Here is a 27,681-nt window from a genome sequence, read left to right as displayed (position 1 = left end):
AAATCACTACCACTCTAAAAAAATCCATTTTTCCAGTCACTCCTTTCTATCCTCTCCTTTTTCTTACTTATCCACCCTTTTTCGCTAGAATTTCTGGCTAGTTTCAGCTGCTACACTACCTAATTTAGGACTAATAATCACCTCGCACTATAAGTAAACAAATAGTGACATACCCTCATGATTCAAGGCACTGAAATATTCTTGCTTTATTTTACATGCCAGTTCTTGTTTCTTTAATTCTTCTGGGGTTATAGGAACTGGACTGACTTCAACCGCAGATGCAGTAGGAGGTAGTCCTGCAGAAAAATACACCTCTCACAGTCTTTGGACTTTGCTGTTAAGTTTGTGTATCCGTATGTACATTTTTTAAAACGAAAAATGGCATACTTGATGTGACCATTTATGAGAATACCAAGGTTGTTACTCAGGTGTGTTATGTCAACATAACATATTTAGATTTCTTCAAATGTGATTTACATCTGCAAGACATGCTAAGATTAACACTGCATTAAATTACTTCAGCACATACAACAAATAATATCCTAAAATGTATTTCTGAATGAAAAATCACAACTGAATAGGTGTGCCTCTGTTGTGATACTAGGTGGTCAAAATGTCTTCCTTGACCCTAAAATCTACTAATTTATCACAACCAGCACATAAATAAACCTCTTTTGGATGATAGCTGCTGTTTCTGGAGCAAATGCAAGTTTAGCAAATGCTAGTAATGCTATATTCGTAAATATCATTGGTTAACATCAAAGCTCTGAAAAGAACGATAATGGTGTTTAAAAAAAACCCTAATGTCAGAAAAAAAGAAAAAAAAGAGGTATGTTATTTCACGCCTTTCTAAACCACTCTGTTAGCTGCATTTGCAGCTTGATTTAACTTACATGTCTATGAACAGACATTGTATTTTACCATGTTTTTAAAGACTGCATGAAATTCTACAGTCAGAACACTTTGGGTGTTAAACAAAGAGACTGAAATATTTGTAACCGCTTTGTCCTAGAAGAAGAGCAGATGGAGCTGTTACAGAAAAAAATAATGATATCTGGATGATACAGGTCAACATAAAGCAAATGGTCATATCTAGAAGTGATAAAATTACACTCAGTTACTAGCCTATAGCTGTGTCCTGGGGAATTCTTCTGTTACAGGAGCACTATGATAACAATGTATTTGGTATGAAACAAAAATTGATACTTCAGTTACAAATATATCTGTTGATACTTCATCTTCTACCATGAGGAATGCGCAGCTGAGTTCTAGTTGCAGTTCTGCCACTTTACAGTTTTGTGATTTCAGGTAAGTCACCCAGTACCAGATGTGAACAAAAATTTAGTTCCAAGAAGCAATCCACAAAACCCAGCCTAGCCACTTAGCATACAACAGGTGACAGCTGCTGAATTTTTATCATAGAATCACAGAAAGGTTTGGGTTGGAAGAGACCTAGCTGGATCATCTAGTTCCAACCCCCGTGCCATGGCATAAAGCTTTTCTAGGAATCTGAAAATCTGCCGCTGTCTTGGCTGGGTTGAGATGCTAAGCACATGCCTAAGGCTCCCTGGGGCTCACAAATTAGGTATCCATGTGGCTAAGTATTTGCAGGGCTATATTTGCTCTTTGTACAATGAGCAGAATCTACCAGAGAGCACTGAGTACAGGGCAAATAAAATGTCTGCCAATGAAAAAAAAGTCAGCCTTTACGCATAATAACTCTGCAGTTACAGCTTTATCACTTGGAAATGGAGTACCACTTTTTCAGGTACTCCTGAAATTTCAGGCCACCCTCACACCCACGTAGGCTTGAGCTTCTCTCTTGCTGCGTAGAATGTCTTTACAAAAGGCACAAGGTTTAGGCTACCAGCCTTACATCCTGCTGGAGCTATGGCATTTTGCAGGAAGAACTGGAAGTTACTTAAACCATGACTTGCTCAAGGAAGTATCGATGAAAAAATGTATAAAAGCATTGCATGCCAGGGTTCCTTCCAGAAGAGTGCCTGAATTGCAAGGCTAAAGAGAAAAGAGTTTTTAAGCCTGTTTCTCTTCTGCAAATAAATTTTGTATTCTCACCTGGTTGGACAGATTCTTGCCAGGCTTATAAGCAAGATCTGCCTCAACGGCAGTCTGCTCTTTTTTAGGACTACATATGCCATTAGATGTTATATTCTTTATTTACACCATGTTACAGTTATATATAAAAATGATGGACTTTGACAGATCCATGCTACTGCATGGCTGACAAATTCCAAAATATCTTGGGTATTGGATATTTTATCTACTGTATTCCAGTACTTTCAAGTTAATAATTGAAATATTTTGATTTATGCCTGGAAAGTAGGCAGAATTTAATGAAATTTTATTTAATTTGATAAACTAGTTCTAACTATTGAATTCCAAAGCAGCACACGGAGAAAAAATAATATTTACTTTCTAGGTTCTCTTTAGAATATTTATCCCTATAAATTTTATTTATTTATTTATATAAAATAATGACAACACATATGATTAAATAAATGCAATTGCCATGAAAAAGCCTCTGCATTCCATTATCACTACAGCTTTTCACACTGATATGTGACATTTGACATTTCAAAAGATAAATTAAATCTAAATTAAATGGCTTGGGTTACTCTTTTCTGTATTACTGACATATTTACATTTCAGTCACTTCAAGCACTGCTAAAACAAAGTCTGCATTTCAAATACCTTTCTTTTTAGCAGCTGATTTGGCAGAAAGCTTTTTGGCATCTTTGGCGTCTTTCCCAGCAGCTTTGCCTGACAGTGTCTTTGAAGATTTCAGATCTTCTTTCAGATCCGGCTGCTGATGTTCTTTTTCTTCCTCCATTTCTTTAGACTGTATTTCAGCTTTTACCTTGACACCATAGTCACACAGAGTAAAGTACATAGTATCAATCTGTATAACTACCATTTCAAATAGCCTGTACTTGCTGAAAGTACTTGCTGAGACATAGGCATAAACAAAACAAAGGAGATATTTTAACTAATTTATTACATTTTGATTATTTAACAAAAATAAAATTCTACAACAAAAATGCAAGACAGAGAGACAGTGATTTTATTTCTTGTAAACCATTACCTGTACTCTAGGAAAAAGTGAGAAATGTAAGTATTAGAAATATTAGTATGCAAAGCAAGCCTGTAGTATGCTGTAAGGGTGCAGAAACTGACTTATTTGAAAATGATCAAAGAGAAAAGAAAAAATGAACCTAGAAACCAACAATTTGAAAAGCTCACCTAATTTACTTTTAGCTATATATAAAAAAGAATGTAACCACAGCTTTTGAAGTTGTGAAAGGCTTGAGCAAACATTGCATCACAGGACAAAACTTGTCCCTCTTCTCACACTTCTATTGACAGATAAGGAGGAAGTTTATCATGGAAGAAGTAGATACATAGAGTCAACATTCAACGTGTTTCTCTTGCTAATAGAATTAAAAGGTCAGTTACAAATACAGAGGTGCTGATAATACACAGATTCCAACATTTTCCTTGTAGAAACACAAACATATTCAAAGGAAATATCAGTGGTGGAGCAAGAGGCATGAAATTGAGATACATAGTGTGAAGGCTGTGTGTTTAGGCTGTCTACTGAATGGGAGGCTTTGACTGCCTGATTCAGAAATGTTTAAATAAACAAAACATTCCTTACCATATTTGATACTGCTGTTACTGCTGTTTGCCATGTATCAGTAATAAGGTTTTCATCTTTCTCAAAAATGGCCACTCCATTTTCAGAATTCTCATCCTTAGCACTCTTCTGTAGAGTTCCCTTGCTTTTTGACTTGGTAGTATTTGTTTCTGGTGAAGGTAGTTTCCAAGAAACTAGAGGAATCCTTAAAAAAAAAAAGGCATAATACACACCCCTTTTTATACAAAGTGTTAATTTATAACTATATTGGAGAACATACTAAGAGAATGAGAATGATATTTTCAAAATTTGCCATAGCAAAGGGATGAACTTTCCATAAGATCAGAAGTGGTGAAATGTGTGGAAGACAAGAAAAGTGTCTAGTTCAACTGCAGAAGGTAAGTAATAATAATAGATGAATAAAATTATGTCAAATGACTGCATAATCTCCTGATATATTCCACATGGGCTAGAAGTACAGCTTCATTACTCAGTTTCTAAATGAACTATAAGTGTTCAAGATAAAGCAGGTGTCGCTATTGACAGCATTTTTAATATTGTGAAATTATTTGATGGTATCCCTTACCTTTTAAAATGGCATTCATTTCCGTGCATCTTTGTAGGCTGCTTTGATTTATATTTGTCACCACATAACCCATTTAATTATGTTTGTTGGTGCAAATTTTAAATCTGTTAATGTTCCATAATAATATTTAACTTAATTATGTAAGGATTGTGCTGGAAACTGTCAGCAACACAGAGGGAAGTAGGAAACATTTCTATAGCAGGTTTCTTTCTAAGGTATCTTTTGAAATGTTTTATAATGCAGAGATGCATTGATATTTGTGTAATTTAATAACGCATTTCTACCTTCTTGATTTGTTTTGATCTTCCTTCTGCTCTACATCAATTATATCTAACAATGGGATTCTAGTAAAATCTTGACTGTCATCTGTTGGGATTTTTCCTTCCATTGCTCTATAATAGTCATGAAGAAGTCTCTTTGTGTCTTGGAAACGATCCACTTCAACCTCAAGAAGAAAGGACAGAAAGATTACAATTCAAAATAGGACAGAACTAATTTTGTTACATTTTTAACAGCATAAAATAAAAAGGATTAAGAGATAGAGAAAACTTTAAAAGCCATACAGTTTTTCTGGACAAAAGAAATCAACAGACTACACACCTAAGTGTCTTGAAGATCTTTTTGTGTGAATCATCTTGGAAGAAATCAAGTAAGATTCAAAAAACATTTAACACCTGTCATGTTTTGATTTATTGATACAGTACGGTGTTAGTTTCTAACTGACAAAACAGTACTAAATATTCATGGGAAAATGCAGAAAACCACATTCACAAAACAAAGGATAAAACCTTTGTGGTGTAAACCAGCACTTATCCACAAGTTAAGCAGAAAATATCTTCTAGTACAATAGTGTGTACACAGAAAGGTGGAAAGAAATCTGATAAACGGAATTTACATGAATCTATGTGTTTATACAGCAACAGAGCCACCTGGGGAATATATGTAACTCCCACAGAAAAACCCACAGACTAAGAGCTCAAGACCAAATAAGTCTATTTTTGGCTGCTTCTCAAACAAAGCCATAACGTGAAGATACAGCTATTACATTTTTATTTCTGTAGTTTTAGTATTAATAATCCATTTATTTTGGGGAGTATATACTAACTAAAGAAAGTAAAAATGGTTTCCTTTGCATCTTTCTTCAGGAAAATAAAAGCTTATATATGGTTAATATATGTATTTGTAATTTTAAATGGCTATTCTGCATATCTGCACAAGAAAGATCAAATTATTAGATTCATAGTGAGTCTCCTCTGGACTGCATCATACATATCAATGAAATTATGCTAGAAGAGAATTAGCATTGCAAAGTTATACATGAATATAAAAGGAGAAAACCAAAAGATTTAAGCTCAACAACATTACTGTAATTTGGCTCCATTAGGCATATAATTCAAGATACATTTATAAAATACCCAATCCTAGAAATACTGTAATTACAGGGTGAGTGTGGTTCAGTTAGTCAGCAGTTATTTGATATTTTGACCTCTCTCTTTAGTCAGTGGTTGTAAGTCTTTATTTAGGGGACTATTTAGATTTTTGAAAACAGAGTTAATAATTTCCTTACTATAGCAAATGACTAGTTCACAAATTACCACAACACTCATACAGGATAAAAGAGTGGTTCCCTTGTTTATTAAATATATGAAAATAACATAGAGAATTAAAGGGCAGGAAGCCCACCCTAAGCTGCTTAGGTCTGATTTTTCAGCAAAATTAGCATGACAAGGCACATGTTTAAAGCATTATTTTCATTGTCTTCTTTAAACTTGCCAAAACTTTCACAGAATGGTCACTCAGCTTACAGAAAAGTCAGTCTAGTCTAGTCTAGTCTATTCCATCCAGCCCAGCCCTAAACCAAATTTATGCACCTTGAACAGCACTCACAGGGAAAACTTACTTTACTTCAGAACATCAAGAAATTCATGGTCAGGCTGAATGAAAGGAAAGGTTTAATGTGGGGGAGGAGAGAGCCAACTAATTGAAGATGGTCTCTTGAAAACTTTAAAGTTAGATGCGTGAAAACTGGGCCACATTTGAACACATTTTCTCAAGAGCAACAAAAGACATCGCATTCTCAAAAACATTTCTTGCAATTTTTTTTTTTTCAGTCTGTAGGTAAAATTTCAAGCCATATTGGTGAAGTTACAACTGAAATTATCTTGTGATATAGGAAATAACAGACAACCTTAATAGCAAGTGGGTTACAACAGTAGTGAATTAGGTAATTTGTAAATTAAAAGCAGATATAAATATCATCACAGAAGGACCAAAAGCTCTAACATTTTAGTTACAAAATTCAGATGATTCACTGGACTGATAGAATTGCAAAAAGTAGCATTAGACACGACAGATTAAAAGTTTGGGGGGGTTGGACAATAACTGGTATTTTTCTTAACTTTTTCTGCCTGCCAAACAGTTCAGTTTATGGAATGTCATCTATGTTTTGTCTCTTAACTTTCTAGATAAATTCAGAAGAGACATGAACTTTTCTTATCTAATTCTCAATCCCTCACTTATTTGGAATCAACCATATGAAACTTTTCTAAGGCTTACTGTCCTCCATATCCAATTCATTGTCCTCTTCCATTGCAGGCTCTATAGTAGATCCATACCTGCATAAGTGAAAAGAAATGGTTCATTGCAATCCCCCTGTGATCTGGTAACCAGCCATCATTCATGACATCAGTACGTTCCTGCTCTGCTTCTTCCCTTCTGTTATCACAGATATCCCAGAGAAGATCTCTTAGGTCCTAAAACATAAAATCAAATATGAGAAATAACTATGAAAGAAAACATAAATATATATATTTCTATTTATTATTAAAAATTATAATTTTTGTCTGTGCACAGGCCATCTTCCCATTTGGGGCTTTTTCTTTATTGTTTTAAATTTCGAAGTCTGGTCAACAAGACGTGCTTACACTCAGCTGAAAAATAGTAGCTTTACAAACGTGCCAGAGAGAATACAAATGTGAGAGATGAATGTGTAGGACACATTGCTTTCCTCAGGCAGAGAAGACCTATCTAAGCTAGACAAAGACTTGAGAATATGAATAGCTAAGCTCCCAACTGCACCAACAGCTTTCCACTTGAATGGTTTGCTAACAAATACCCTTATAAGAAGAATAATCTAAAGAGATGTGCAATATGAAAAATTTTGAGAAAATTATGTCAGAGTTCAAGTATTCTTTCAATTTAGATAGCTCCATGCCATTTATCTTTAATGTTCTTAATAACTAAGGGCTTTTCAACTAGTGACTCTATCTAATAGCAGCACTATGTGGCTCACTGACAGTGCTGAAGAGCATACATGGATGCAAGTTGTCTGCTTCCCATTGCCATCTCTGCATGGAAATAGTGTGATAGACCTCTATGTAATAAGAGGTGATGGGAAGAGAAAAGAGGTGTTAAACACAGCACTAAGGTAGGTTGAGATAAGCTGTCTCTCAGGCTCCAAGCAGTTCTGCCCCACCTGACCCATGTTGTTGTTTAACCTGGCTTGCAACTAAAAACCACGCAGCCACTTGCCCACGTTCCCCCAGCCCTGGTGGATGGGGAAGAGAATTTAAGAGGTAAAGGGAAGAAAACTCGTGGGCAGAAAAGAACAATTTAATAATTAAAATAAAATTAAAAGTCATAATGATAAAAACAATAATAGAAATTATAATAACACATACAAACAAGTGATGCACAGTGCAATTGCTCACCACCCGCTGATCAATGCCTGGCCCAGCCTGGCTAGCAATCCCAAGACAGAGAAGTCCTGAAACTGCAATACCAGAAGAGCAAGAGCCCCGAAAAGAGATCTGAGGAGAGATCCAAAGATAGCTTCCCCAACAACCCTCATCTATATGCTGAGCATGACACTGAATGATATGGAATATTCCATTGGCCAATTTGGATCTCAATCTTAAACCTAAAATCAGATCCTAAAATAGGAGTTGTGAGTCCTTTGCTATAGCTATGCTCCCTCCCCAGCTTCTTGTGCATCTGCACACTAGCAAAATATGGGAAGTTGAAAAAGTCTTGACATCTTAGCAACAACTATAAACATCAGCATGTTATCAACATTCTTCTCCTAACAACTCCCATACTAAATCCGAAACATAGCACTATTCAAGCTACTAAGCCAGTCAAAACCAGGACAACCCGTTTCAGGATAAAGGGAAAAGGTGTTCCAGACTACTAGCCCTGAAATGAGTTGCTTAGGCTTCAGGTGGTAAGTGATTTCATATTCACTAGGTCTTGGTCTCAGTCTAATATGTCAATGTCAGATCCTGTTTCTCTCCCGATCCAAAGACTTCAGACAAATCCAGTTGTCCTCTGTCGGACAAAAGCCACAGAGAAGCTGACAAATGAGTAATCCTTGGCCTGCCTAACACATCCACAATGGCGTAGGTAGAAGATAGCCAAGGTGAAGGCTATCAGATATTCATGGTTGTCCATAGTGTATCAAGAATAGTGTGACCAGCAGGAACAGGGAAGTGATCCTGCCCCTGTACTCGGCACTGGTGAGGCCGCACCTGGAATATTGTGTCCAGTTTTGGGCCCCTCGCTTATATCGAGCTCCTGGAGCAGGTCTAAAGAAGGGCGACTAAACTGGTCAAGGGGCTGGAAAATAAAACTTATGCGGAGCGGCTGAGGGAATTGGGGCTGTTTAGCCTGGAGAAGAGGAGGCTGAGGGGAGACCTGTTTACAGCCTACAAATACTTGAGAAGGGATGGTGGGGAGGTGGGGGAAGGGCTCTTTACATTAGTGATGGGTGATAGGACAAGAGGAAATGGGTATAAGCTTAGTCAGGGGAGATTCAGGTTGGATGTTAGGAAGCATTTCTTCTCTGAAAGGGTTGTCAGCCACCCGGAATAGGCTGCCCAGGGAGGTGGTTGAGTCCCCATCCCTGGATGTGTTTAAGGAAAGGATGGATGAACTGCTTAGGGATATGGTTTAATGGGGGATTAGGGACGGTTGGACTGGATGATCTTAGTCTAAGGTCTTTTCCAACCTAGAAATTCTATGAAATTCTATGAAAATTCTATATACACGTAAGGATGTGCTACTGAATAAAAAAGATATAAACATACCACTTATCTCTTTTGCAGTAGTGAGTTGACCTTGGCTGGCTGCCAACTGTCTACCAAGCTGCTCTATCACTCCCCCTTCTCACAGAACAGGGGGACTAAATATGGTGGAAAAGTTCGTGGGTCAAGATAATGATGGGGAGATCACTTACCCATTACTATCATGTACAATAGAGACTCGACTTGGGGAAATGAATTTAATTTATTGCCAATCAATAACAGAGCAGAGAAATAGAATCAAACTAAAAACACGTTTCCCCCACCTCTTCTTCTTTCCAGGCTCAACTTAATTCCCGACTCTTCTACCTCCTTCCTCCCAAGTGGGGCAGGGAAGATAGGAAATAGGAAGTTGTGGTGAGTTTGTTATGCATTGTCTCTGCTGCTCCTTCTTCCTCACATTCTTCCCCTGCTCCAGAGTGGGGTCCCTCTCATGGGATACAGTCCTCACAAACTTCTCCAACATATGTCTTTCCCACAGGCTGCAGTTCTTCAAGAGCTGCTCCAGCATGGGTCCTTTCTATGTGTGCAGTCTTTCAGAATTGTACTGCTCTAGCCTTGGTCCCCCACAGGCCACAGGTCCTGTCAGAACACCTGTTCCTGCGTGGGATCCTCTCTACAAGCTGTAGTTACTGCCATGAGCCTGCTCTGGTGTGGGATCTCCACAGGCTGCCACTCCCTTCAGGGCATGTTCACCTGCTCCAGCATGGGATTCTCTCTCCATGGTCTGCAGGGTGGATATCTGCTTCACCATGGTCCTCCATGGGCTGCAGTGGAAAAACCTGCATCACCATGGTCTTCTCCATGAGCTGCAGAGGAATTTCTGTTCTGGTGCCTGGAACATCTCCTCCTTCTTCTTCACTGACCCTGGTGACTGCACAATTGTTTCTCTCACGTTTTCTCACTCCTCTCTCACAGCTGCCATGCAGCAGTTTTTACCCTTTCTTAAACATGCTATCACAGAGGCACCACCACTGTCGCCGATTGGCTCAGCTTTGGTCAGCTGCAGGTTCATCTTGGACGTGGCTGACAGTGGCTTAGTTTGACATGGAGGCAGCCCCTGATGTCTTCTTATAGAAGCCACCTCTGGAGACCCTCTGCTACCAAAACCTGGCCACATAAACCCAATACTATACAAACAAAACAAACTGATATTTTGAACAAACTGATGAACAGCTTTTTCCAGAACCTTCCTGAGACACAAAAGGAGGACCATTTTCTTCTTCACCCTCATGTTATTCAAGTCATAGTTTTGATTTACAATAAGTAGTGAACATAACTGGAGAGGGAGACAATGAGGTATATTCCTCTAGGAGAAGTTAAAACCATGTTTCATGTGTCCCTTCTTTTTCTCTTCCACCACTCTTCCTCTTTTCAAAGTGAAGCAGCTTCTCTCTCTTTCTTTCCTTGTACTAAGGTCAGTGAAAAAAAGAAGAGATAGATGCATGTGCTAAGTTCTGTCCTATCTGGAACAAGAGAAGAAGTGTGACCAAGTGACTGACCATGTTAGATGATAGCAATGGAGAGGGGAAGTTGGATAAATTGCTGAAAGACAATGTAACCGAGATGGGCTGCTGAAGTGTATTTTATCCACAGCGATTCTGAGTTTGAATCTTCAGGATGTCAAAACCTTGGCTGCTCTTTGGGCTTTAGGCCTTTGACAAATTTTTCACACATCACAAAATGGGGTACATTATATTTTTCAGTTGGTATCAGAGAAATTTGGATTTCAGGTTTCACCGCTGGCAGCCTCTGGTGTGGAAAGGGCCCAGCTGAGATGTCAGAATTGAGCAGTCTGGGAAAGCTGAAAATGTTTGAGGAAAAACATTCCACAGATTATGACTTTCTTCATTTCCTCTCTCTCCTTTTCCAGCATTAAGGAAGGATGGATGACCGAATTCTCACATTCAGGGAGGTACAACGGGGAGGGCTTAAAAGTATGGAGGAAGTATTATCTTGACATTTTCCCACAGGTTTGGGATCCACAAGGACTAGAATGGGTCATTCAGAAACAGAAATTCTGGAAATCGTACAGTTACTCCAAACTGCCTTACTTACTGTGCTTAGTCTTATCACGGCATCTTAGTGTCACTGCATCACATGGGACTATCACCTCCTCTTAACCTAATTTGAAATGGACAATATCAAACGTGGATTTCTATTATGAGTGAAAGGCTAAATATTTTAAATTTTAGCTTTCTAAAATATAGGACAGAGTGCTTACAGCCTTTTAATAATTTTGTTTAGTAGAAATTAGGAATATGGATGAAGATTTTTAAGTCCTCTACTTCATTCTATTGAAATAATGCTGTAGAACAGGAGGTCCAATGATTTTTCCATCTAAGTGAATTCATCCATGATTCACAGAATCACAGAATCACAGAAAGTTAGGGATTGGAAGGGACCTCAAAGGGTCTTCTAGTCCAATCCCCCTGCCGGAGCAGGACCACCTATATCAGATCACACAAGAACGTGTCCAGGCGGGTTTCGAACATCTCCAGAGAAGGAGATTCCACAACCTCTCTGGGCAGCCTTGTTCCAGTGTTCTGTTACCCTCACTGGAAAGAAGTTCTTCCTCATGTTTAAGCGGAACCTCTTATGTTCCAGCTTATATCCATTTCCCCTTGTCCTATCATTGGATGCCACTGAGAAGAGCCTGGCTCCATCCTCATGACAGTGACCCTTTACATATTTAGAAACATTAATGAGGTCCCCCCTCAGTCTCCTCTTCTCCAAGCTAAAGAGACCCAGCTCCCTCAGCCTTTCCTCATAAGGGAGATGCTTCACTCCCTTCATCATCTTTGTAGCCCTGCGCTGGACTCTCTCAAGCAGTTCCTTGTCCTTCTTGAACTGAGGGGCCCAGAACTGGACACAATATTCCAGATGCGGCCTCACCAGGGTAGAGTAGAAGGAGAGGAGAACCTCTCTCGACCTACTAACCCACCAATGTTCCCTTCAACTAACAATGTTGCCAGCATTTTTTTTTTCCCATCTTCTGGGAGCATTTCCTGATATGATTTCAAATAAAAATCATGTCTATTCTCTAATGGGAATCTGATAAATTCAAAGATAGCTCTAACTCTTTCTTATATTAAATCTGGCCCTTAACTTTTTAGGACCTTTACTCTTACAGATTTTTGTGAAGAACTCTCAGGACATGTATGACCTAGCAGAGATCTAACTGAGTCAAAACATTTCAAAGAAATTCTCTGTACTTTGTACTAATTAGTTTTAGAAAACACATATTACCATACATCTTTTATGGAAAAACTAAGTGACTGGCAAGATCTGTTAGAATGTGATAGAAATGTCCAAACCTGTGAATAAAATCTCTGAAAAACATAATGAGTAAAGAAAAAGTAGAAAAATACTTATTTTACAATGTGCCAGAGTACCACAGCATAACTTAAAAAAAAGAAGCAAAACACAAGATATGGCCAAAACCCAGACAAATTGTGACAAACACTTTATGTATAAAAGAAAGTGAATAGCTTAAGAGGAGTGGTAAAAATGAAAAAAAAAAAAAAAAATCATTCATGTTACATCGAACCTGTATACAATGAATAATACTTCAGAGCATATAACAACTTTTATCATTTACTTACAGTAACTCTTTGATGTAGTTCTGCTTTTGTTTCCTCATCTTCTCGCAGGTCGTCAGCAATTGAATTAAAATCTGTTTGCCACTCAGATACAAACTCCTGCTTAAGATCTGGACGCTTCAAATAATCCTGGAATTTTTTTCTGTAAATTACAATAATAATAATTTTGGTGTTAAAAGACACATAGAATGCCACAGGGAAAATACAAAATACTATTGTTAATGTAGTAAGCTACTATTTCTACTCACCTAATGTCTGCTAAGTAATAAATCACAGAGTGCTGTTCATCCCTTAGACATCTAAGTATAGTTTTTATGGTATTCATATATGCATTTTCTACCATTTCCCAGTAAGGTACTAAAAAATCAGGTATCTCCTGTGAATTTTTAAAAAACATCAAAATTAATTGATGTATTTCTTCTTAATTCATTTAGCTGTAGCATTAGCAAATACAAGAAAGATTATTTCATGAATTTTTTTTCACTATGTATTTCTTTTGATTTAAAACTATTTACAACTGATTATATACACTGTACCAACATATAGTTTATCCTGTGCAATTCTTTGAAAAAAAGTGGCAGTACTCAAAATGAACAGGAAATTCCAGCAGAATACTCCAGTGTCTGTTGGTTTGGATACACTCATAAACTAAGCGAAGATTCTAAGTGAGTACTTAAATATCAACATGTTCAAGCTGGTAAAAACTTAAGATGACTGTCTAATGTTACAAAAGTGACATTCAACTGACTGTCATGAAATTGAAAATAAAGTCCAAGGCCACAGAAAACCCAGCATACGTGAGCTAAGTGTAGTCATGAAGGCAAAGCTGGTAAATGCTAGGAAAGGAATTACAGAACAAAATACAAAGCATCACTATGCACCCTTCAAATCTACATCTCAAACACTGCATGCAGTATTTCCCATTTCAAAACATACACAGCAGAACTAGAGTAGACACAAGGGCAAGAATCGTGACTGAACATATGAACTGCTCTACATGAGGAGAGTTAAACAGATTATGACTGGATTAGAGAAGGAAAGCAACATTGAGCAAAAGGAAGATGTAATGGATGTTGTCACATCTTAAATACCTTCAGCAGGTGATTATAGAATTATTATCCATTGTATCTCACAATACAAGAGCTAGGGTCCTCAAATGACCCACACAAACAACAGGTTTAAAGCAAATAGACAGAAATTTTTTTCAGAATGAGCATAATTGGACAGGCTATATCGTGGAGACCAAGAAGTAAACTGCTTCAAAAAAAGCAGCTAGATATAATCACAGAAGAAAAGTCTACTGAGAGCTACTAAATACAAAGATGCAGATATAAACTCATCTCAGGAAACCCCTGAATTTCAGATCACTGGAAAGCAGGAGGATGTCCTCAGAGACAATATGTTAGAAAAAAGAATCCTAGGAGAAAGATCAGTGCACACTCTCCCCATTCTTAGACTTTTTCCATGTGATCCACAATTGGCCCTTGTCAGAGACAGGAAACTGACCTAACAAGTTGTTCTGATTTAGCTGGGACAGATTTAGTTTTTCTTTTCAGCAGGTAGAAGAGCTCTGTGTTTTGGTTTTAGTCTGGGACTTGCCCTGAGAAGAACGTTGACAGCGCACTGATGTTTGTAGTTGGCACTGAGGCCTCAAGGACTTCTCAGCTGCCGTGTTCTTGTCAGTGTGCAGGAGCACAACAGGATAGGGGGGAGCATGGCTGGGACAGAGGGTCCACGACCCTCCTTATGATTTGAACTTAGACTTAGGATTGAGGGCCAAATTGGCCAATATATAGATGGCCAGTATACAGATGAGGGTTGACCACAAAGAAGTGCTTTGGCTCTTTCGAGGTCTCTCTCAGAGTGCTGTCTCTCACTCTGTTGTCGTGCCTCTCACTCATCCAGGATTGCGATGTCGGGACTTACCTGTTTTGAAATTGTTTGCTGGGATTGGAGAGGTGTTGGTCACTGAGTGGTAAGCAATTACACTGTGCTTTGTTTGTTTGTATATATTATTATAATAATATATATTCATATAATGGTATTATTATTTTATAATTATTAATTTTAATTTTATATTATTAATATTATTATTAAATTGTACTTATCTCAACCCATAAGTCTCCTTGCCTTTTCCCCTTTAATTCTCTTCCCTATTCTCTGGTCATGGGAGAGGGTGAGTGAGCAGCTCTGTGGCGTTCAGCTGCTGGCTGGGCTAACCTATAACATAAGTCTATTCCAGTATTTCTACTGGAATAGATTTCTATAATATTGGAAAGTATTACTATTTTGCCATCCATGTGCTATTCTTCATCATTGTGATGAATTTAGAATAAAACAATGATCAAAATTTTAAAGTGTGTTTCCTTATTTTATATATTTTAGTAGCAACTGTTATTTGTATCTTTAGATATTTATAATACAGTACTAGTGTAACTTTCATCGAAAAATATTAAAGAAAACAATGTGCAATGAGACAAAAGGTTTAGGCAGAAGATACATAAAATACTGTAAAAAATAACTAAGACTTTTTGATATCTAAGACTTTTAATAATGAATGAACGTACCTTGGGAAGTGGTTCATCTACATAAATCCATTCATCTGATCCGGGTTCAATTGTTGATGGTACCACAGGAATGGAAGGAAGCAGATCTTGATGTTTAACTGGTGATATTTCTTCAGCAGACCCTTGTATATGAACACATAATTAGTATCTTCAAAAGTATTTTAAGTATCAATAAACAGAATTAGACACCTATGCTACTCTGACAAGTTCAAAATAACAGAACAGATTCAATATTTCATACTTAGGTGTTGTTTATCAAAAAATACACTAATTAAATCAGCAATGACAAGGTTATAAAATCACTTTTCAGCTAAGTTTAGATTTTGCAGGGCTGATACTTTTCCGCAACCATCACTTTGAGAGGAGTAGGAAGATAATGAATTAGTATGCATGCACATGCAACAAATTATTTACCAGATAAACCAAGGCTAGTGGTGATAGAATTCTGAGATTCATTATAATTATCATGATTTCAAGAACTCTCTGCTTAATTAAAGAATAGTTGTAAACACTTATACTTTCCATGTTAGACTTGGGAAAGAGTGAATCAAGATAAACTCATTGAAGAAAAACATATTGGTCGATGAGAAGCTCAACACGAGCCAGCAATGTACACTTGAAGCTTAGAAAGCCAACTGTATCCTGGGCTGCATTGAAAGAATTGTGACCAGCAAGATGAGGGAAGTGACTCTGCACTTGTGAGACCCTACCTGGAGTACATGAGAAGGATATGGACTTGTTGGAGCAGGTCAAGAGGAGGGCCACAAAGATGATTCGAGGGCTGGAGCACCTCTCCTGTCAAAACAGGCTGAGGGAGTTGGGGCTGTTCAGCCTGGAAAAGAGAAGGCTCCACGGAGACCTTCTAGCAGCCTTCCAGTACCTAAAGGGGGCCTACAGGAAAGCTGGAGAAGGACTTTTAGCAAGGGCATGTAGTGATAGGACAAGGGGCAATGGCTTTAAACTGAAAGTGGGTAGAATTGGATTAGATGTAAGGAAGAAATTTTTCACTCAGAGTGTGGTGAAGCACTGGAACGGGTTGCCCAGAGAAGCTGTGGATGTCCCATCCCTGGAAGTGTTCAAGGCCAGGTTGGACAAGGCTTTGAGCAATCTGATGTGGGGGAAGGTGTTGTTGCCCATGGCAGGGAGGTTGGAACCAGATGATCTTTAATGTCCCTTCCAACCCAAATCATTCTATGCTAAGAAACAAACAGATTGAGTTAAATCTGGCCTAATACGGAAATTAGACCTTACTCTGAGGAGGAGCTGAGAAGTATGAACGATGCTGGATGGGAAAAAAGAGACAGAAAAGATCATGTAGTACAGAAAGAAACAAGTTAAAAACTAACCCTGCTAACCTACAGTACAGCAAAACAATATTGAATATAGTTAGCAGCTTTAGAGCATGATTCAACCCTGGAGGTATTCAAAAGATGTGTAGATTTGATGCTTAGGGACATAGGTTAGTGGGAACTCGGTAGTGTTAGGTTAACAGTTGGACTCAATGATCTCCAACATAAACAATTCTATGATTCTGCTGAACTGACCCCTGAAAAGGTATCAGTATCTCCTCAGTGACCAAAGAAGGATTTTTAAGTTAACATTAGTTAACTACTCAGAATCACGTACATGAACTCTGGTCAGTTTTGCTGTGGATTTGAAAATCTTCAAATAAACTAAATAGGCTTGCATTAAACCACTGTTATAATAATCTTGTCTTTTTGTTTGAAAGAAGCTTAATATTTAAGGAATATATGTGTTTTGTTTTACTTTAAGAGTGACAAATCTGCCTTTGAAAAACTATCTTGCTGGGTGCTTCAGTGGAAAAACTGCTATCATTCTCCTGATTTAGGTTCATAAATAGAACAAAACTGTTGTCCACATAAAATATTCCAACTACTTCAGCTTCTACTAAATATTTTGAGAACCAATATCTGGATTTATCTTTACCATGTTACTCATAGAATGCTACTGATGTCTGACTAGTTATTATACATTATCATAACTCTGTTCTGATTATACAAACCTAATAGACAGTGACAGCTTGGAATCTATCAACATAAGTATGAAATTAGACATTATTAACTGACCAAAGGGATTATTTCTCCATAGGGAGTAAATAGTCTTTACCGTTGGATTCTAACAAGAAAATCTCAACTCCATTTGCATCTATAGGAATTTTTCCATTGACTCCAGCAGGGCTATGAATTACATCAAGCAAAACAACCCACCATTCCAATCAGGTAGTTCTTCGAAAATTCTCCATCCAGTTTTATGGCAGGTGTGATATTTCCAAGAATTTTCCATGAACTGGAAACCTTGTGCAGGAGTAGTGGTCTAAACTTTTAACGTTAAGGCTGCTTTTCAAGTTAACAGATTTTTTCTTTCTTTTTTTTGGTAATAAAAGACACATCAAGACTTCCTTGTGATAATTATGAGGAAAAAACCTGGTTATTCAGTAGGCTACTAATCCTGGTTTACTTGATGCATCTTTTCCCCTGCATACTTCATCATTTTTCCTTTTTTATTTTTAAATGATTCTTTCCTTTTGGGTGATTAAGGTGAAAAACAGAATAAAGATGCACCAAAACGCATGTCAAAAACACCACAAGTTATCCATGTATTTTAAGCTGCTGCTGCTGAATGAATATATGCTAATAATCATAGAATCATAGAATCATAGAATGGTTAGGGCTGGAAGGGACCTTCAAAGGTCATCTAGTCCAACCCCCCTGCAAGGAACAGGGATATCTCCAACTAGATCAGGTTGCTCAGGGCCTCGTCCAACCTGGCCTTGAACGTCTCCAGGGATGGAACATCCACCACCTCTCTGGGCAACCTGTTCCAGTGTTCTACAGCTCTCATGGTAAAAAATTTTTTCCTAATATCCAATCTGAATCTACCTCCCTCTATTTTAAAACCATTACCCCTTGTCCTATCACAACAGGCCCTCCTGAACAGCCTCTCCCCATCTTTCTTGTAGGCCCCCTTGAGGTACTGGAAGACCGCTATAAGGTCACCCCGGAGCCTCCTCTTCTCCAGGCTGAACAGCCCCAACTCTTTCAGCCTGTCCTCATAGGAAAGGTGCTCCAGCCCTCTTATCATCTTCGTGGCCCTCCTCTGGACCCTCTCCAACTGGTCCATGTCCTTATAATGGCAAGTTAGTTTTGCTTATACCATTTTGCTACCCCAAATGGTGAAGACGCTAGCTATAATATCAGAACAAGGAAGAAAGGACAGAATTTAGTAAGCCTTTACTTCATGGAATTTAAACAAATCAAACTGACACTTTATTTTAAATATTTACTTAAAACTTTTTCTCACATTATCTTTACAATTACATGAAATTGGTCCATATCCTCTGAAAAGGCAAAAACACAACAGAAAAGCTCAGAGGTCTGGTGCAGTTATCAGTAACTTACACATCCCCAAAGTCTTGCAGGGTCAGTGAAAATGTATGTTTCCACATAGTTTTGTATATTAATTCTTAATGTTAATTATAAAGAACAATGTCTTTTCTTACTGAATTGTAAAAAACAAGAGCAGGAAAACTTACTTCTATTCTTTTTTTTAGCAATTTCTCCCATTATAATTTCCTTCACTGTTTCACACACGAGACTTTCTTCTGTCTCTGCATTGACTTTCACTAGAATATTTTGATGGACCGAAAACCATTTCTCTAATTTCGGCCAGGTGTCTAGAAATCCTGAAATTCTACAAAAATCATGTTAAAGTATAAAATTAAAATCTAACTAGCGGAAAAAAAATCCAAAATTAATAAACAAAAGAAAAAAGCAGACCACATAATTAATACTAAAACAAATTCTGGGAATGTTTTTGTAAAATAATATTCCATTCACATAAACTCCTTCATTTGCAACATAGGAAAATTTTCAAAATCCTACTGTTAACTGTACGTACATATTTCTTACTCTTTCTTGTCACAAACTAAACCTACTTCCTTATATCACTGCTAAACCAATAATAATCAATAATATAATAGTTTGAAATAGTTAATAGTATCAAATATTTAGAAACAAAACTTGTTCTTGATTTTATTCTTTATGTAAAGTTAAACATCTAATAATTCAATAAAAAATAGAAAACTAATTGATTTTCATAAATGTAAAAGTGGAAGATACTATTTTAGAAAATCTGTAACTCAAATCATAGAATCACAGAACCATAGAATGGTTTGGGTTGGAACAGGACCTCAAAGATCATCTAGTTCCAACCTCTCTGACATGGGCAGGGACACCTTCCACTAGATCAGCTTGCTCAAAGCGTCATCCAATCTGGCCTTGAATCAAGTGCATTTCACTCAAGGGCAGTCCCATGATGTATGACACACCTCAGATATATGTGTGCATAGATACATACGTAAGTATAGGTATAGGTATAGGTGTGGTTCATACAATATGTATCTAAAGAAACTCTCCTTGGAAGAATACCTTGGAAAAGCAAAATGCAAGAATTCTTGTCTTCTAGGCTTATTTATATTGTGGCAAAAATGTAAGTATTTAGGTTCCATGTTAGAGAAATTCCTAAGTAAATTCTTAACATTAGGCATGTCAGTACTATCATGGATTACATATGAGATTCAGATTAATGCCTAAACATTTGGCTGAAGCAACTTTTCTGTACTTGGTATAACATACCTGTGTAGCACCTGGTCCCTGGTTAAGTCAATCTTCTCCTGTAGGATTTCAGCATCTGAAGTTTGACTGTTGTTCTGTTCAGTCTGAAACGACTTTGATTTATTTGCTGTGTGGAAAACAGCAATATGAGCATATATTGAAAAAGGCAGTTATGCAGGTAGTTATTTGCCCAAATAACGAGTTATTAAAAGCAAAATTTAAGTGTTCCTTGATCTTACATTTCTTCATTTAGAAATTTGGTACTAAACTTCCTAAAATAAAGGAAAAGTCAGAGAAAAAAATAGAAATATAAAATTAAGCTGGAAAGGACCTGAAGACAGTGTCTTGCCTCTTTATCTGTTTAAATGCATAGCCAGTTATAGCACTAACATTTCCCAATGGCGCTTTGCAGTCATAGAAATTTTCAGTTGTACAGAAGGAGCATTCTTGTGGGCAGACTATTTCAGGTTTATCTATTCTAACAGTTGGAAGGTATTTTATCAGTCTAACCTGAATCTTCCTTGAAGTAACTACTCCTTTCCACAACAATGCACAGAGATTCCACTACTTGGAGGATTCCCTCTCTCTGAGTCTTCTCTAAATTTAAAAACCCTTTAATTGATTAGAAATAAGCCTTTTTTTTATAGATTTCTGATTTTTTAATTGTTCTTTTAACTCTTTCTATCACAACATTAAATCTTATGAAATAAATTGTTCGAATTTCTGAGGTTATATAATATATTGTCACATTTTCTAAGCATTTTGGCAACACAAAGTCTTTAAACTAATAAGAATTTCAAGTGTCTATGTGTTTTTTTCACTCCTTTGTTAGCAGAAGCTCCAATGACTTTGCCTCGTCCTCACTCCTACCTATACATAAAAGCTGAAGTTAAACAGTGCTTTAATTCAAGCCATGTGCCATGTCAGTGCTGCAGTGAAAACAATGGAGAGGAATTTCCTTATATTTTGGACAGTATGGGACATACTCATGAAAAGAAATTATGTTTTGCCAAGGTGACTAAGGGCAATTAAAAACGTGTGGCATATAAGTGAAACAGACCTCAAAAAGCCTTTGATGCCTTTGCCTTTGTTGGCCAAAATTAACATTTCTGATGGTTCACTCACTAACTGAAGAATAAGACATAGGCAGTAATCAATCGTATTGTGGGCTGCATCAAAAGAAGCGAGACCAACGGGTCAAGGGAGGGGATCCTGCCCCTCTACTCTGCTCTCATGAGACCCCACCTGGAATACTGCGTACAGCTCTGGTGTCCCAAACACAAGAAGGACATAGACCTGGGTTCAGAGGAGGCCACAAAGATGATCCGAGGGCTGGAGCACCTCTCCTGTCAAGACAGGCTGAGAAAGTTGGGCTGTTCAGCCTGGAGAAGAGAAGGCTCTGGGGAGATCTTATTGCAGCCTTCCAGTACTTAAAGGGGGCCTACAGGAAAGCTGGAGAGGGACTTTTTGCAAGGGTATGTAGTGACAGGACAAGGGGCAATGGCTTTAAACTGAAAGAAGGGAGATTTCAATTAGATCTAAGGGAGAAATTCTTTCATCTGAGGGTGGTAAGGCACTGGAACAGGTTGCCCAAAGAAGTTGTGGATGCCCCATCCCTGGAAGTGTTCAAGGCCAGGTTGGATGAGGGTTTGGGCAACCTGATGTAATGGAGGGTGTCCCTGCCCATGGCAGGGGGGTTGGAACTAGATGATCTTTAATGTCGCTTGTGCCAGGGGAAATTTAGGTCAGATATCAGGAAAAATTTCTTTACAGAGAGGGTTGTGAGGTATTGGAACAGGCTGCCCAGGGAGGTGGTGGAGTCCCCATCCCTGGAGGTGTCGGGTAGATTTGGTGTTGAGCAACATGGTTTAGGGACCCTGACAGTGCAGGGTGAATGGTTGGACTCGATGATCTTGAAAGTCTCTTCCAACCAGACGATTCTATGATTCTATGATTCCAACCCAAACCATTCCATAATTCTGCAATAACAGGGAATGAATGTTGGCACTCTCAGGGAATTAATGTTGGCACATCCCTTTATTTTTCATTTACTTCATCGCTTTCCAAATGTATCCACTGGAGAAAAATACTATTTACACATCCTCATTTGCAACAAGACATATTTCTGCATGTTGTAACTTGTATTTTTTCCAATTACTGTTTTATGTGACATCTAACACCAGCCACTGTGCTATCTCAGCCCCAGTGAGAATTAAGTACAAATACAAACAAGCATATACATATGCACTTTCACACTTCTGATTTGCCTTTGACTGAAACAAATAAAAGTATTGGAAATAATCTGGAAGCAATCAAGGTGATAATGCACAAAATTAATGAAAGTCATACTGTGAGATGAGAGAAATTGTGCAGTAATGCTATTTTGCTGAAATAAGTACAACTTACAGGTATATTTGGTAAATAATGTTTGGTATTAATGTGTTACTTGTACCTGGTCATGTACTTTTAGATGGTTAAACTTAAAAGGGGCCTTACAGATGGAGCAGGAAAGCTGTCAAAAAATCTAAACAATTTCTAATTTCATAATTGTCAGAAGAAAATGTAGCTATTACATAATTTAGTATTTTTAATTAAAATATGCAACTTGCTATTATGTTGCAAAGTGCTTACAGTTTAGTCATTTCACTATCATAACAATCTTTACATTTCCAATACATCAGAATCTGTTTGTCATTCTACTTTGGTAAAAGTAGTTGGAAACTTACACTTCAAGTTAGCCACACGTTTCAGTGCAACAGTGTCTGAAATATCCAGTAATACAGAAACATCAAATGCAGGTGAAGTAACAGGAGGCTTATTAGGGACTCTGGGATCTGTAACAAGTGAGAGCTTTCCAGAATTTCCATCTTTTGCTTCTGGATCAATCCCTGTATAGGCTTTTTCAAATAGCTTTGCCTGATTAACTGTCATTGGAAACCCATCCACAATCCACCCCTTCTCTGGTGGAGTTTGGCTAAAAGTAAATGAAGAACCAGAATTGCACAGTGAATTGATACCATAATAATAACAACATCTAAAGAAAAGCTTACTCTAGTAGTCTTCCATTCTGAATTCAGGATATTAAATATCCTGATGAATTACAGAATATGACAGACATAATTAAAACTTAAACTGCAAAGCAAAGGATTTTAAATCATAAAAATAACATCAAGCCTAAATAAAAGTGAAAAAAAAAGCAAAAACAAACCAATTTTTGCTGTCTTGATAAATAAAGTTTTCAAAACCCACTCTATACAGACTATGATCAGAGGTGTAATTTCACCATTTTCTGCAGTAACTTTTGCACTGAAGTAAGAAATAGCAAAATCTGTTTTGTAACTTTAAAATATACTAAAGAGAGTAACATAACTTAAATCATATTCTGTGGGAACTTAAGTGCTAATTGCACATCAGGGCAGTTGAGACAATTTTCTGTAAAACAAGAGCAGACAAAAAATAAATTTTCCAACCTAGAAATCTATGAAATCTATTAAGAATAGGGTGGATGATCTACTTGAGGATATGGTTTAATGGGGATTAGGGATGGTTGGATTCGATGATCTCTAAGGTCTTTTCATAGATTCATAGATTTCTAGGTTGGAAAAGACCTTAGAGATCATCGAGTCCAACCATCCCTAATCCCCATTAAACCATATCCTCAAGTAGCTCATCCACCCTTTTCTTAAACACATCCAGGGATGGGACTCAACCACTTCCCTGGGCAGCTTATTCCAGTGGCTGACAACCCTTTCAGAGAAGAAATACTTCCTAACATCCAACCTGAATCTCCCCTGACTAAGCTTATGCCCATTTCCTCTTGTTCTATCTCCCATCACTAATGTAAAGAGCCCTTCCCCTAACTCCCCACCATCTTTTCTCAAGTATTTATAGGCCGTAATCAGGTCTCCCCTCAGCCTCCTCTTCTCCAGGCTAAACAGCCCCAACTCCCTCAGCCGCTCCTCATAAGTTTTATTTTCCAGCCCCTTGACCAGTTTAGTTGCCCTTCTTTGGACTCGCTCCAGGAGCTCAATATCTCTCTTAAAGCGAGGGGCCCAAAACTGGACACAATATTTCAGGTGCGGCCTCACCAGTGCCGAGTACAGGGGCAGGATCACTTCCCTGCTCCTGCTGGTCACACTATTCTTGATACATGCCAGTATCCCATTGGCCTTTTTGGCCACCTGGGCACACTGCTGGCTCATATCAAGCCGGTAGTCAACCAACACCCCCAGGTCCTTCTCCGCCAGGCAGCTCTCCAGCCACTCTTCCCCGAGCCTATAGCGATGCTTGGGGTTTTTATACCCCAAGGGAAGGACTCTGCACTTGGCCTTCTTAAAGCTCATGCCATTGGCCTCAGCCCAACGATCCAGTCTGTTCAAATCCCTCTGAAGGGCCTCCCTACCCTCGAGCAGATCGACACAGCCTCCCAGCTTGGTGTCGTCCGCAAATTTACTGAGGGTACATTCAATCCCCTCATCCAGGACATTGATAAAGATGTTAAACAGAACTGGACCCAGCACTGAGCCCTGGGGAACCCCACTGGTGACCGGCCTCCAGCCGGATTTAGCCCCATTTACCACCACTCTTTGGGCCCGGCCATGCAGCCAGTTTTTAACCCAAAGGAGGGTGTGCCTATCCAGGCCAGCAGTTACCAGTTTCTCCACCAGAACACTATGAGAAACTGTATCAAAGGCTTTACTGAGGTCTAGGAAAACTACATCCACAGCCCTTCCCTCGTCAACCAGGCGGGTCACCCTGTCATAGAAGGTGATCAGGTTTGATTGGCAAGACCTGCCTTTCATAAACCCATGTTGACTGGGCCTGATCACCCGGTTAACCTGTATGTGCTCATTAATAGCACTCAAGATAACCTGTTCCATGACTTTGCCTGTCACCGAGGTCAGACTGACAGGCCTGTAGTTCCCCGGATCCTCCTTCCGCCCTTTTTTGTAAATGGGGGTAACATCTGCCAGCCTCCAGTCCAGCGGAACTTCCCCAGTGAGCCAAGACTGCCCAAAGATAATGGACAGGGGTTTGGCAATGACATCCGCCAGCTCTCTCAGGACTCTCGGGTGGATACCATCAGGCCCCATAGACTTGTGGGCATCCAGCTGAAGGAGCAGATCCTTGACCCGTTCCTCTTGGATCACAGGAGCTTCGATCTGCTCTCCCTCCCTGCACTCAGACACCGAAGGCCAGCTCACCTGGGAACTGCTGACCTTATTATTAAAGACTGAGGCAAAGAAGGCATTAAGGACCTCAGCCTTGTCTTCATCCCTAGTGACTAACGTACCCCCTGAGTCCAGTAGGGGCTGGAGGTGATCTTTAGCCCTTCTTTTGTTATTAATATATTTATAGAAAGACTTTTTGTTGTCCCTTACGGAGCAGGCTAGTCTAAGTTCCAATTGGGCTTCTGCCTCCCTGATTATCTCCCTACATGCCCTAACTTCCTCCCTGTATTGATTCCTGGATGCCTGCCCATTCTTCCAAGACTTGTAGACATCCCTTTTTCTTTTGAGATGTTCCCAAATCTCCTTTGTTATCCAAGCTGGTTTTCTACCCCGGCGGCTCGACTTCCGGCACACAGGGACAGCTCGCTCCTGTGCCTCCAGAATTTCCTTTTTGAATAGTAACCATCCCTCCTGCGCCCTCTTACCCTTGAGAGCTGTCTCCCATTGGACTTTGTTAACCAGACTTCTAAACAGCCCAAAGTCAGCTCGCCCAAAGTCCAGCTTGGCCGTTTTAGTGTTCCCTCTCCTAACTTCCCCTAGAATTGAGAATTCTATTATCTCGTGGTCACTAAGCCCCAGGCGTCCTCCAACCTTCACATCTCCCACAAGACCTTCTCTGTTCACAAACAGCAGGTCTAGGGGAGCTCCTTCTCTAGTCGGTTCCAACCTAGAAATCTATGAAATCTATGAAATAACCTAACTGCTGAAGCATGAATGCTTGGATTATGCATCTCACAAAATCTAAAAGAAAAAATATTAGCATGAGCTGAATAGCTTCCTGCTAATAAATAAAATAGAGACATTAGTTACATCTAATGATTATGTGATGGTCGTGTATATTTTCGCTTACCTTCAGCAGTGCACAATAGAGTCTGCATAAGATTCTACTGCTAGCATTAAAATGAGCATTAACTAACTTCACTAATGAGCTCCACTTTCCCAGCAGAAGACTTCAGTGTTCAAAAAATACTTTAATAGAGAGAAATGGCTGAATCTGGACTACAAGATGGATAATTACGCTCTAAATAACTGAGGGAAAAAGCTATACAGTTTCATACTTAATGGCTTCCAATAGGATGTCAATAAGTAATTCATCAGGAATACTTTTTCCTTTCTTCAACAATTTCTGTGATGCGGCGCCGAGCTGGGCACGTACAGAGAGCTGTAGAAGAGTGCAGAGTAAGACTAATATGCTCAGAATGTTCACAACACTCACTGTTAAAAAGAGTATGATCCTACCTTATACATTATATATTAGTTAAATTTAATGTTTATTGCGATATCCATTTATATTTAATATTTATTGTTATCTATAAAGGAGAAACAGTTTCAACTGATGTAAAAAAGGCCTAATCTAATTGAAACCTCCAACCAAAATCAAAATTAACAAAAGTACTTACCTCATTTTGTTCCCCAGAACTCTCTGCTTCTGGCGGAATCACATTGTATCCACTTTTCATTTCATTTTTAAGAAAAGCTTGGATGGCCTCCTGAACCAGAGTATCTATGGATAGTACCTGAATATTGCAAACTAATACATAAAGAAATTAGATAACTTTACAGTTTGAGCTGAGCATACATACAGAGAGACTATTACTGGCAATTAAATTAATGATTTCGTTCGGGCTTTTGATGTAACTTGTTTCCACTGTTTCTTCTCTGTAACCACTGCACAGTGTGTATGCACAATCACATAGCCATCTTGATAGTCTCTTCTATAGAAAACCTCCCCAGAGAAGTTTGCCAAAAGCATTTTCAAATTCTCAATGCGGAATACTATATTAATACTATATTCTAAAGTTTAAGTGTTTTTAATCTTATTTTGGAACATAATGAAATGAATGACTTGCAACCAACCCCTGCAAAATACAGATGCATCTGAGATTCAACGATTAGTAATGCAAGGATTTGCCCAAACAATTTTCATTGTAACAATGGGATTTTAAAGCAAAGAAATATTTTCAAGAATTTTAGGAAAAAAAACAACAACACAACAAAACCAACAAAAAGCAGACAAACAAAACTCTACCTTTTTCAATAAACTTTACACAGGTAGTTTTTCCACTAAAAAGTTTTCCCAAAATACATCCCTTGATAGGAAATGGAGGATACACAGGTGGTGAAGATTCAGTTTTTGGAGGATAGAAAATCTCCATCAGTCTACGAAGAACATGACCCAGGATGTTATTATTAAGAGGAGGTTTGTTTTCACTGTTCTCTTCTGTTGGGCACCATTCCCCTGTCATGCTCTGCATAAATGACAAATTACCAAATAATTTGTCAATATTCCTTGTCTTTCATCTTTCTAGAGATATGTATTTATATACA

At 38.4% G+C, this 27,681-nt stretch overlaps 1 protein-coding gene across 1 annotated transcript in view; it reads right to left on the bottom strand.

The window, feature by feature from the left end:
• SPEF2 (sperm flagellar and cilia associated 2) overlaps positions 1-27,681 on the bottom strand; it is an 86,534-nt gene that overhangs the window by 30,576 nt on the left and 28,277 nt on the right. The window contains exons 11-24 of the mRNA XM_086629245.1: positions 27,383-27,602; positions 26,754-26,884; positions 26,412-26,515; positions 22,849-23,096; positions 20,144-20,249; positions 19,038-19,199; positions 15,489-15,624; positions 13,170-13,297; positions 12,925-13,063; positions 6,857-6,994; positions 4,526-4,686; positions 3,677-3,860; positions 2,713-2,878; positions 174-296 (exon numbers count right to left, since the gene is read on the bottom strand). Of these exons, the coding sequence (XP_086485371.1) occupies positions 174-296; positions 2,713-2,878; positions 3,677-3,860; positions 4,526-4,686; positions 6,857-6,994; positions 12,925-13,063; positions 13,170-13,297; positions 15,489-15,624; positions 19,038-19,199; positions 20,144-20,249; positions 22,849-23,096; positions 26,412-26,515; positions 26,754-26,884; positions 27,383-27,602 (2,146 nt within the window). The remainder of the gene's footprint in view (positions 1-173; positions 297-2,712; positions 2,879-3,676; positions 3,861-4,525; positions 4,687-6,856; positions 6,995-12,924; positions 13,064-13,169; positions 13,298-15,488; positions 15,625-19,037; positions 19,200-20,143; positions 20,250-22,848; positions 23,097-26,411; positions 26,516-26,753; positions 26,885-27,382; positions 27,603-27,681) is intronic.

This window comes from Tauraco erythrolophus, chromosome Z (assembly GCF_009769465.1).
Source record: "Tauraco erythrolophus isolate bTauEry1 chromosome Z, bTauEry1.pri, whole genome shotgun sequence".
Classification (NCBI taxonomy): domain Eukaryota; kingdom Metazoa; phylum Chordata; class Aves; order Musophagiformes; family Musophagidae; genus Tauraco; species Tauraco erythrolophus.
The sequence above is the reverse complement of the archived record's forward strand: the minus strand, read 5'-3'. Positions and strand labels throughout refer to the sequence as shown.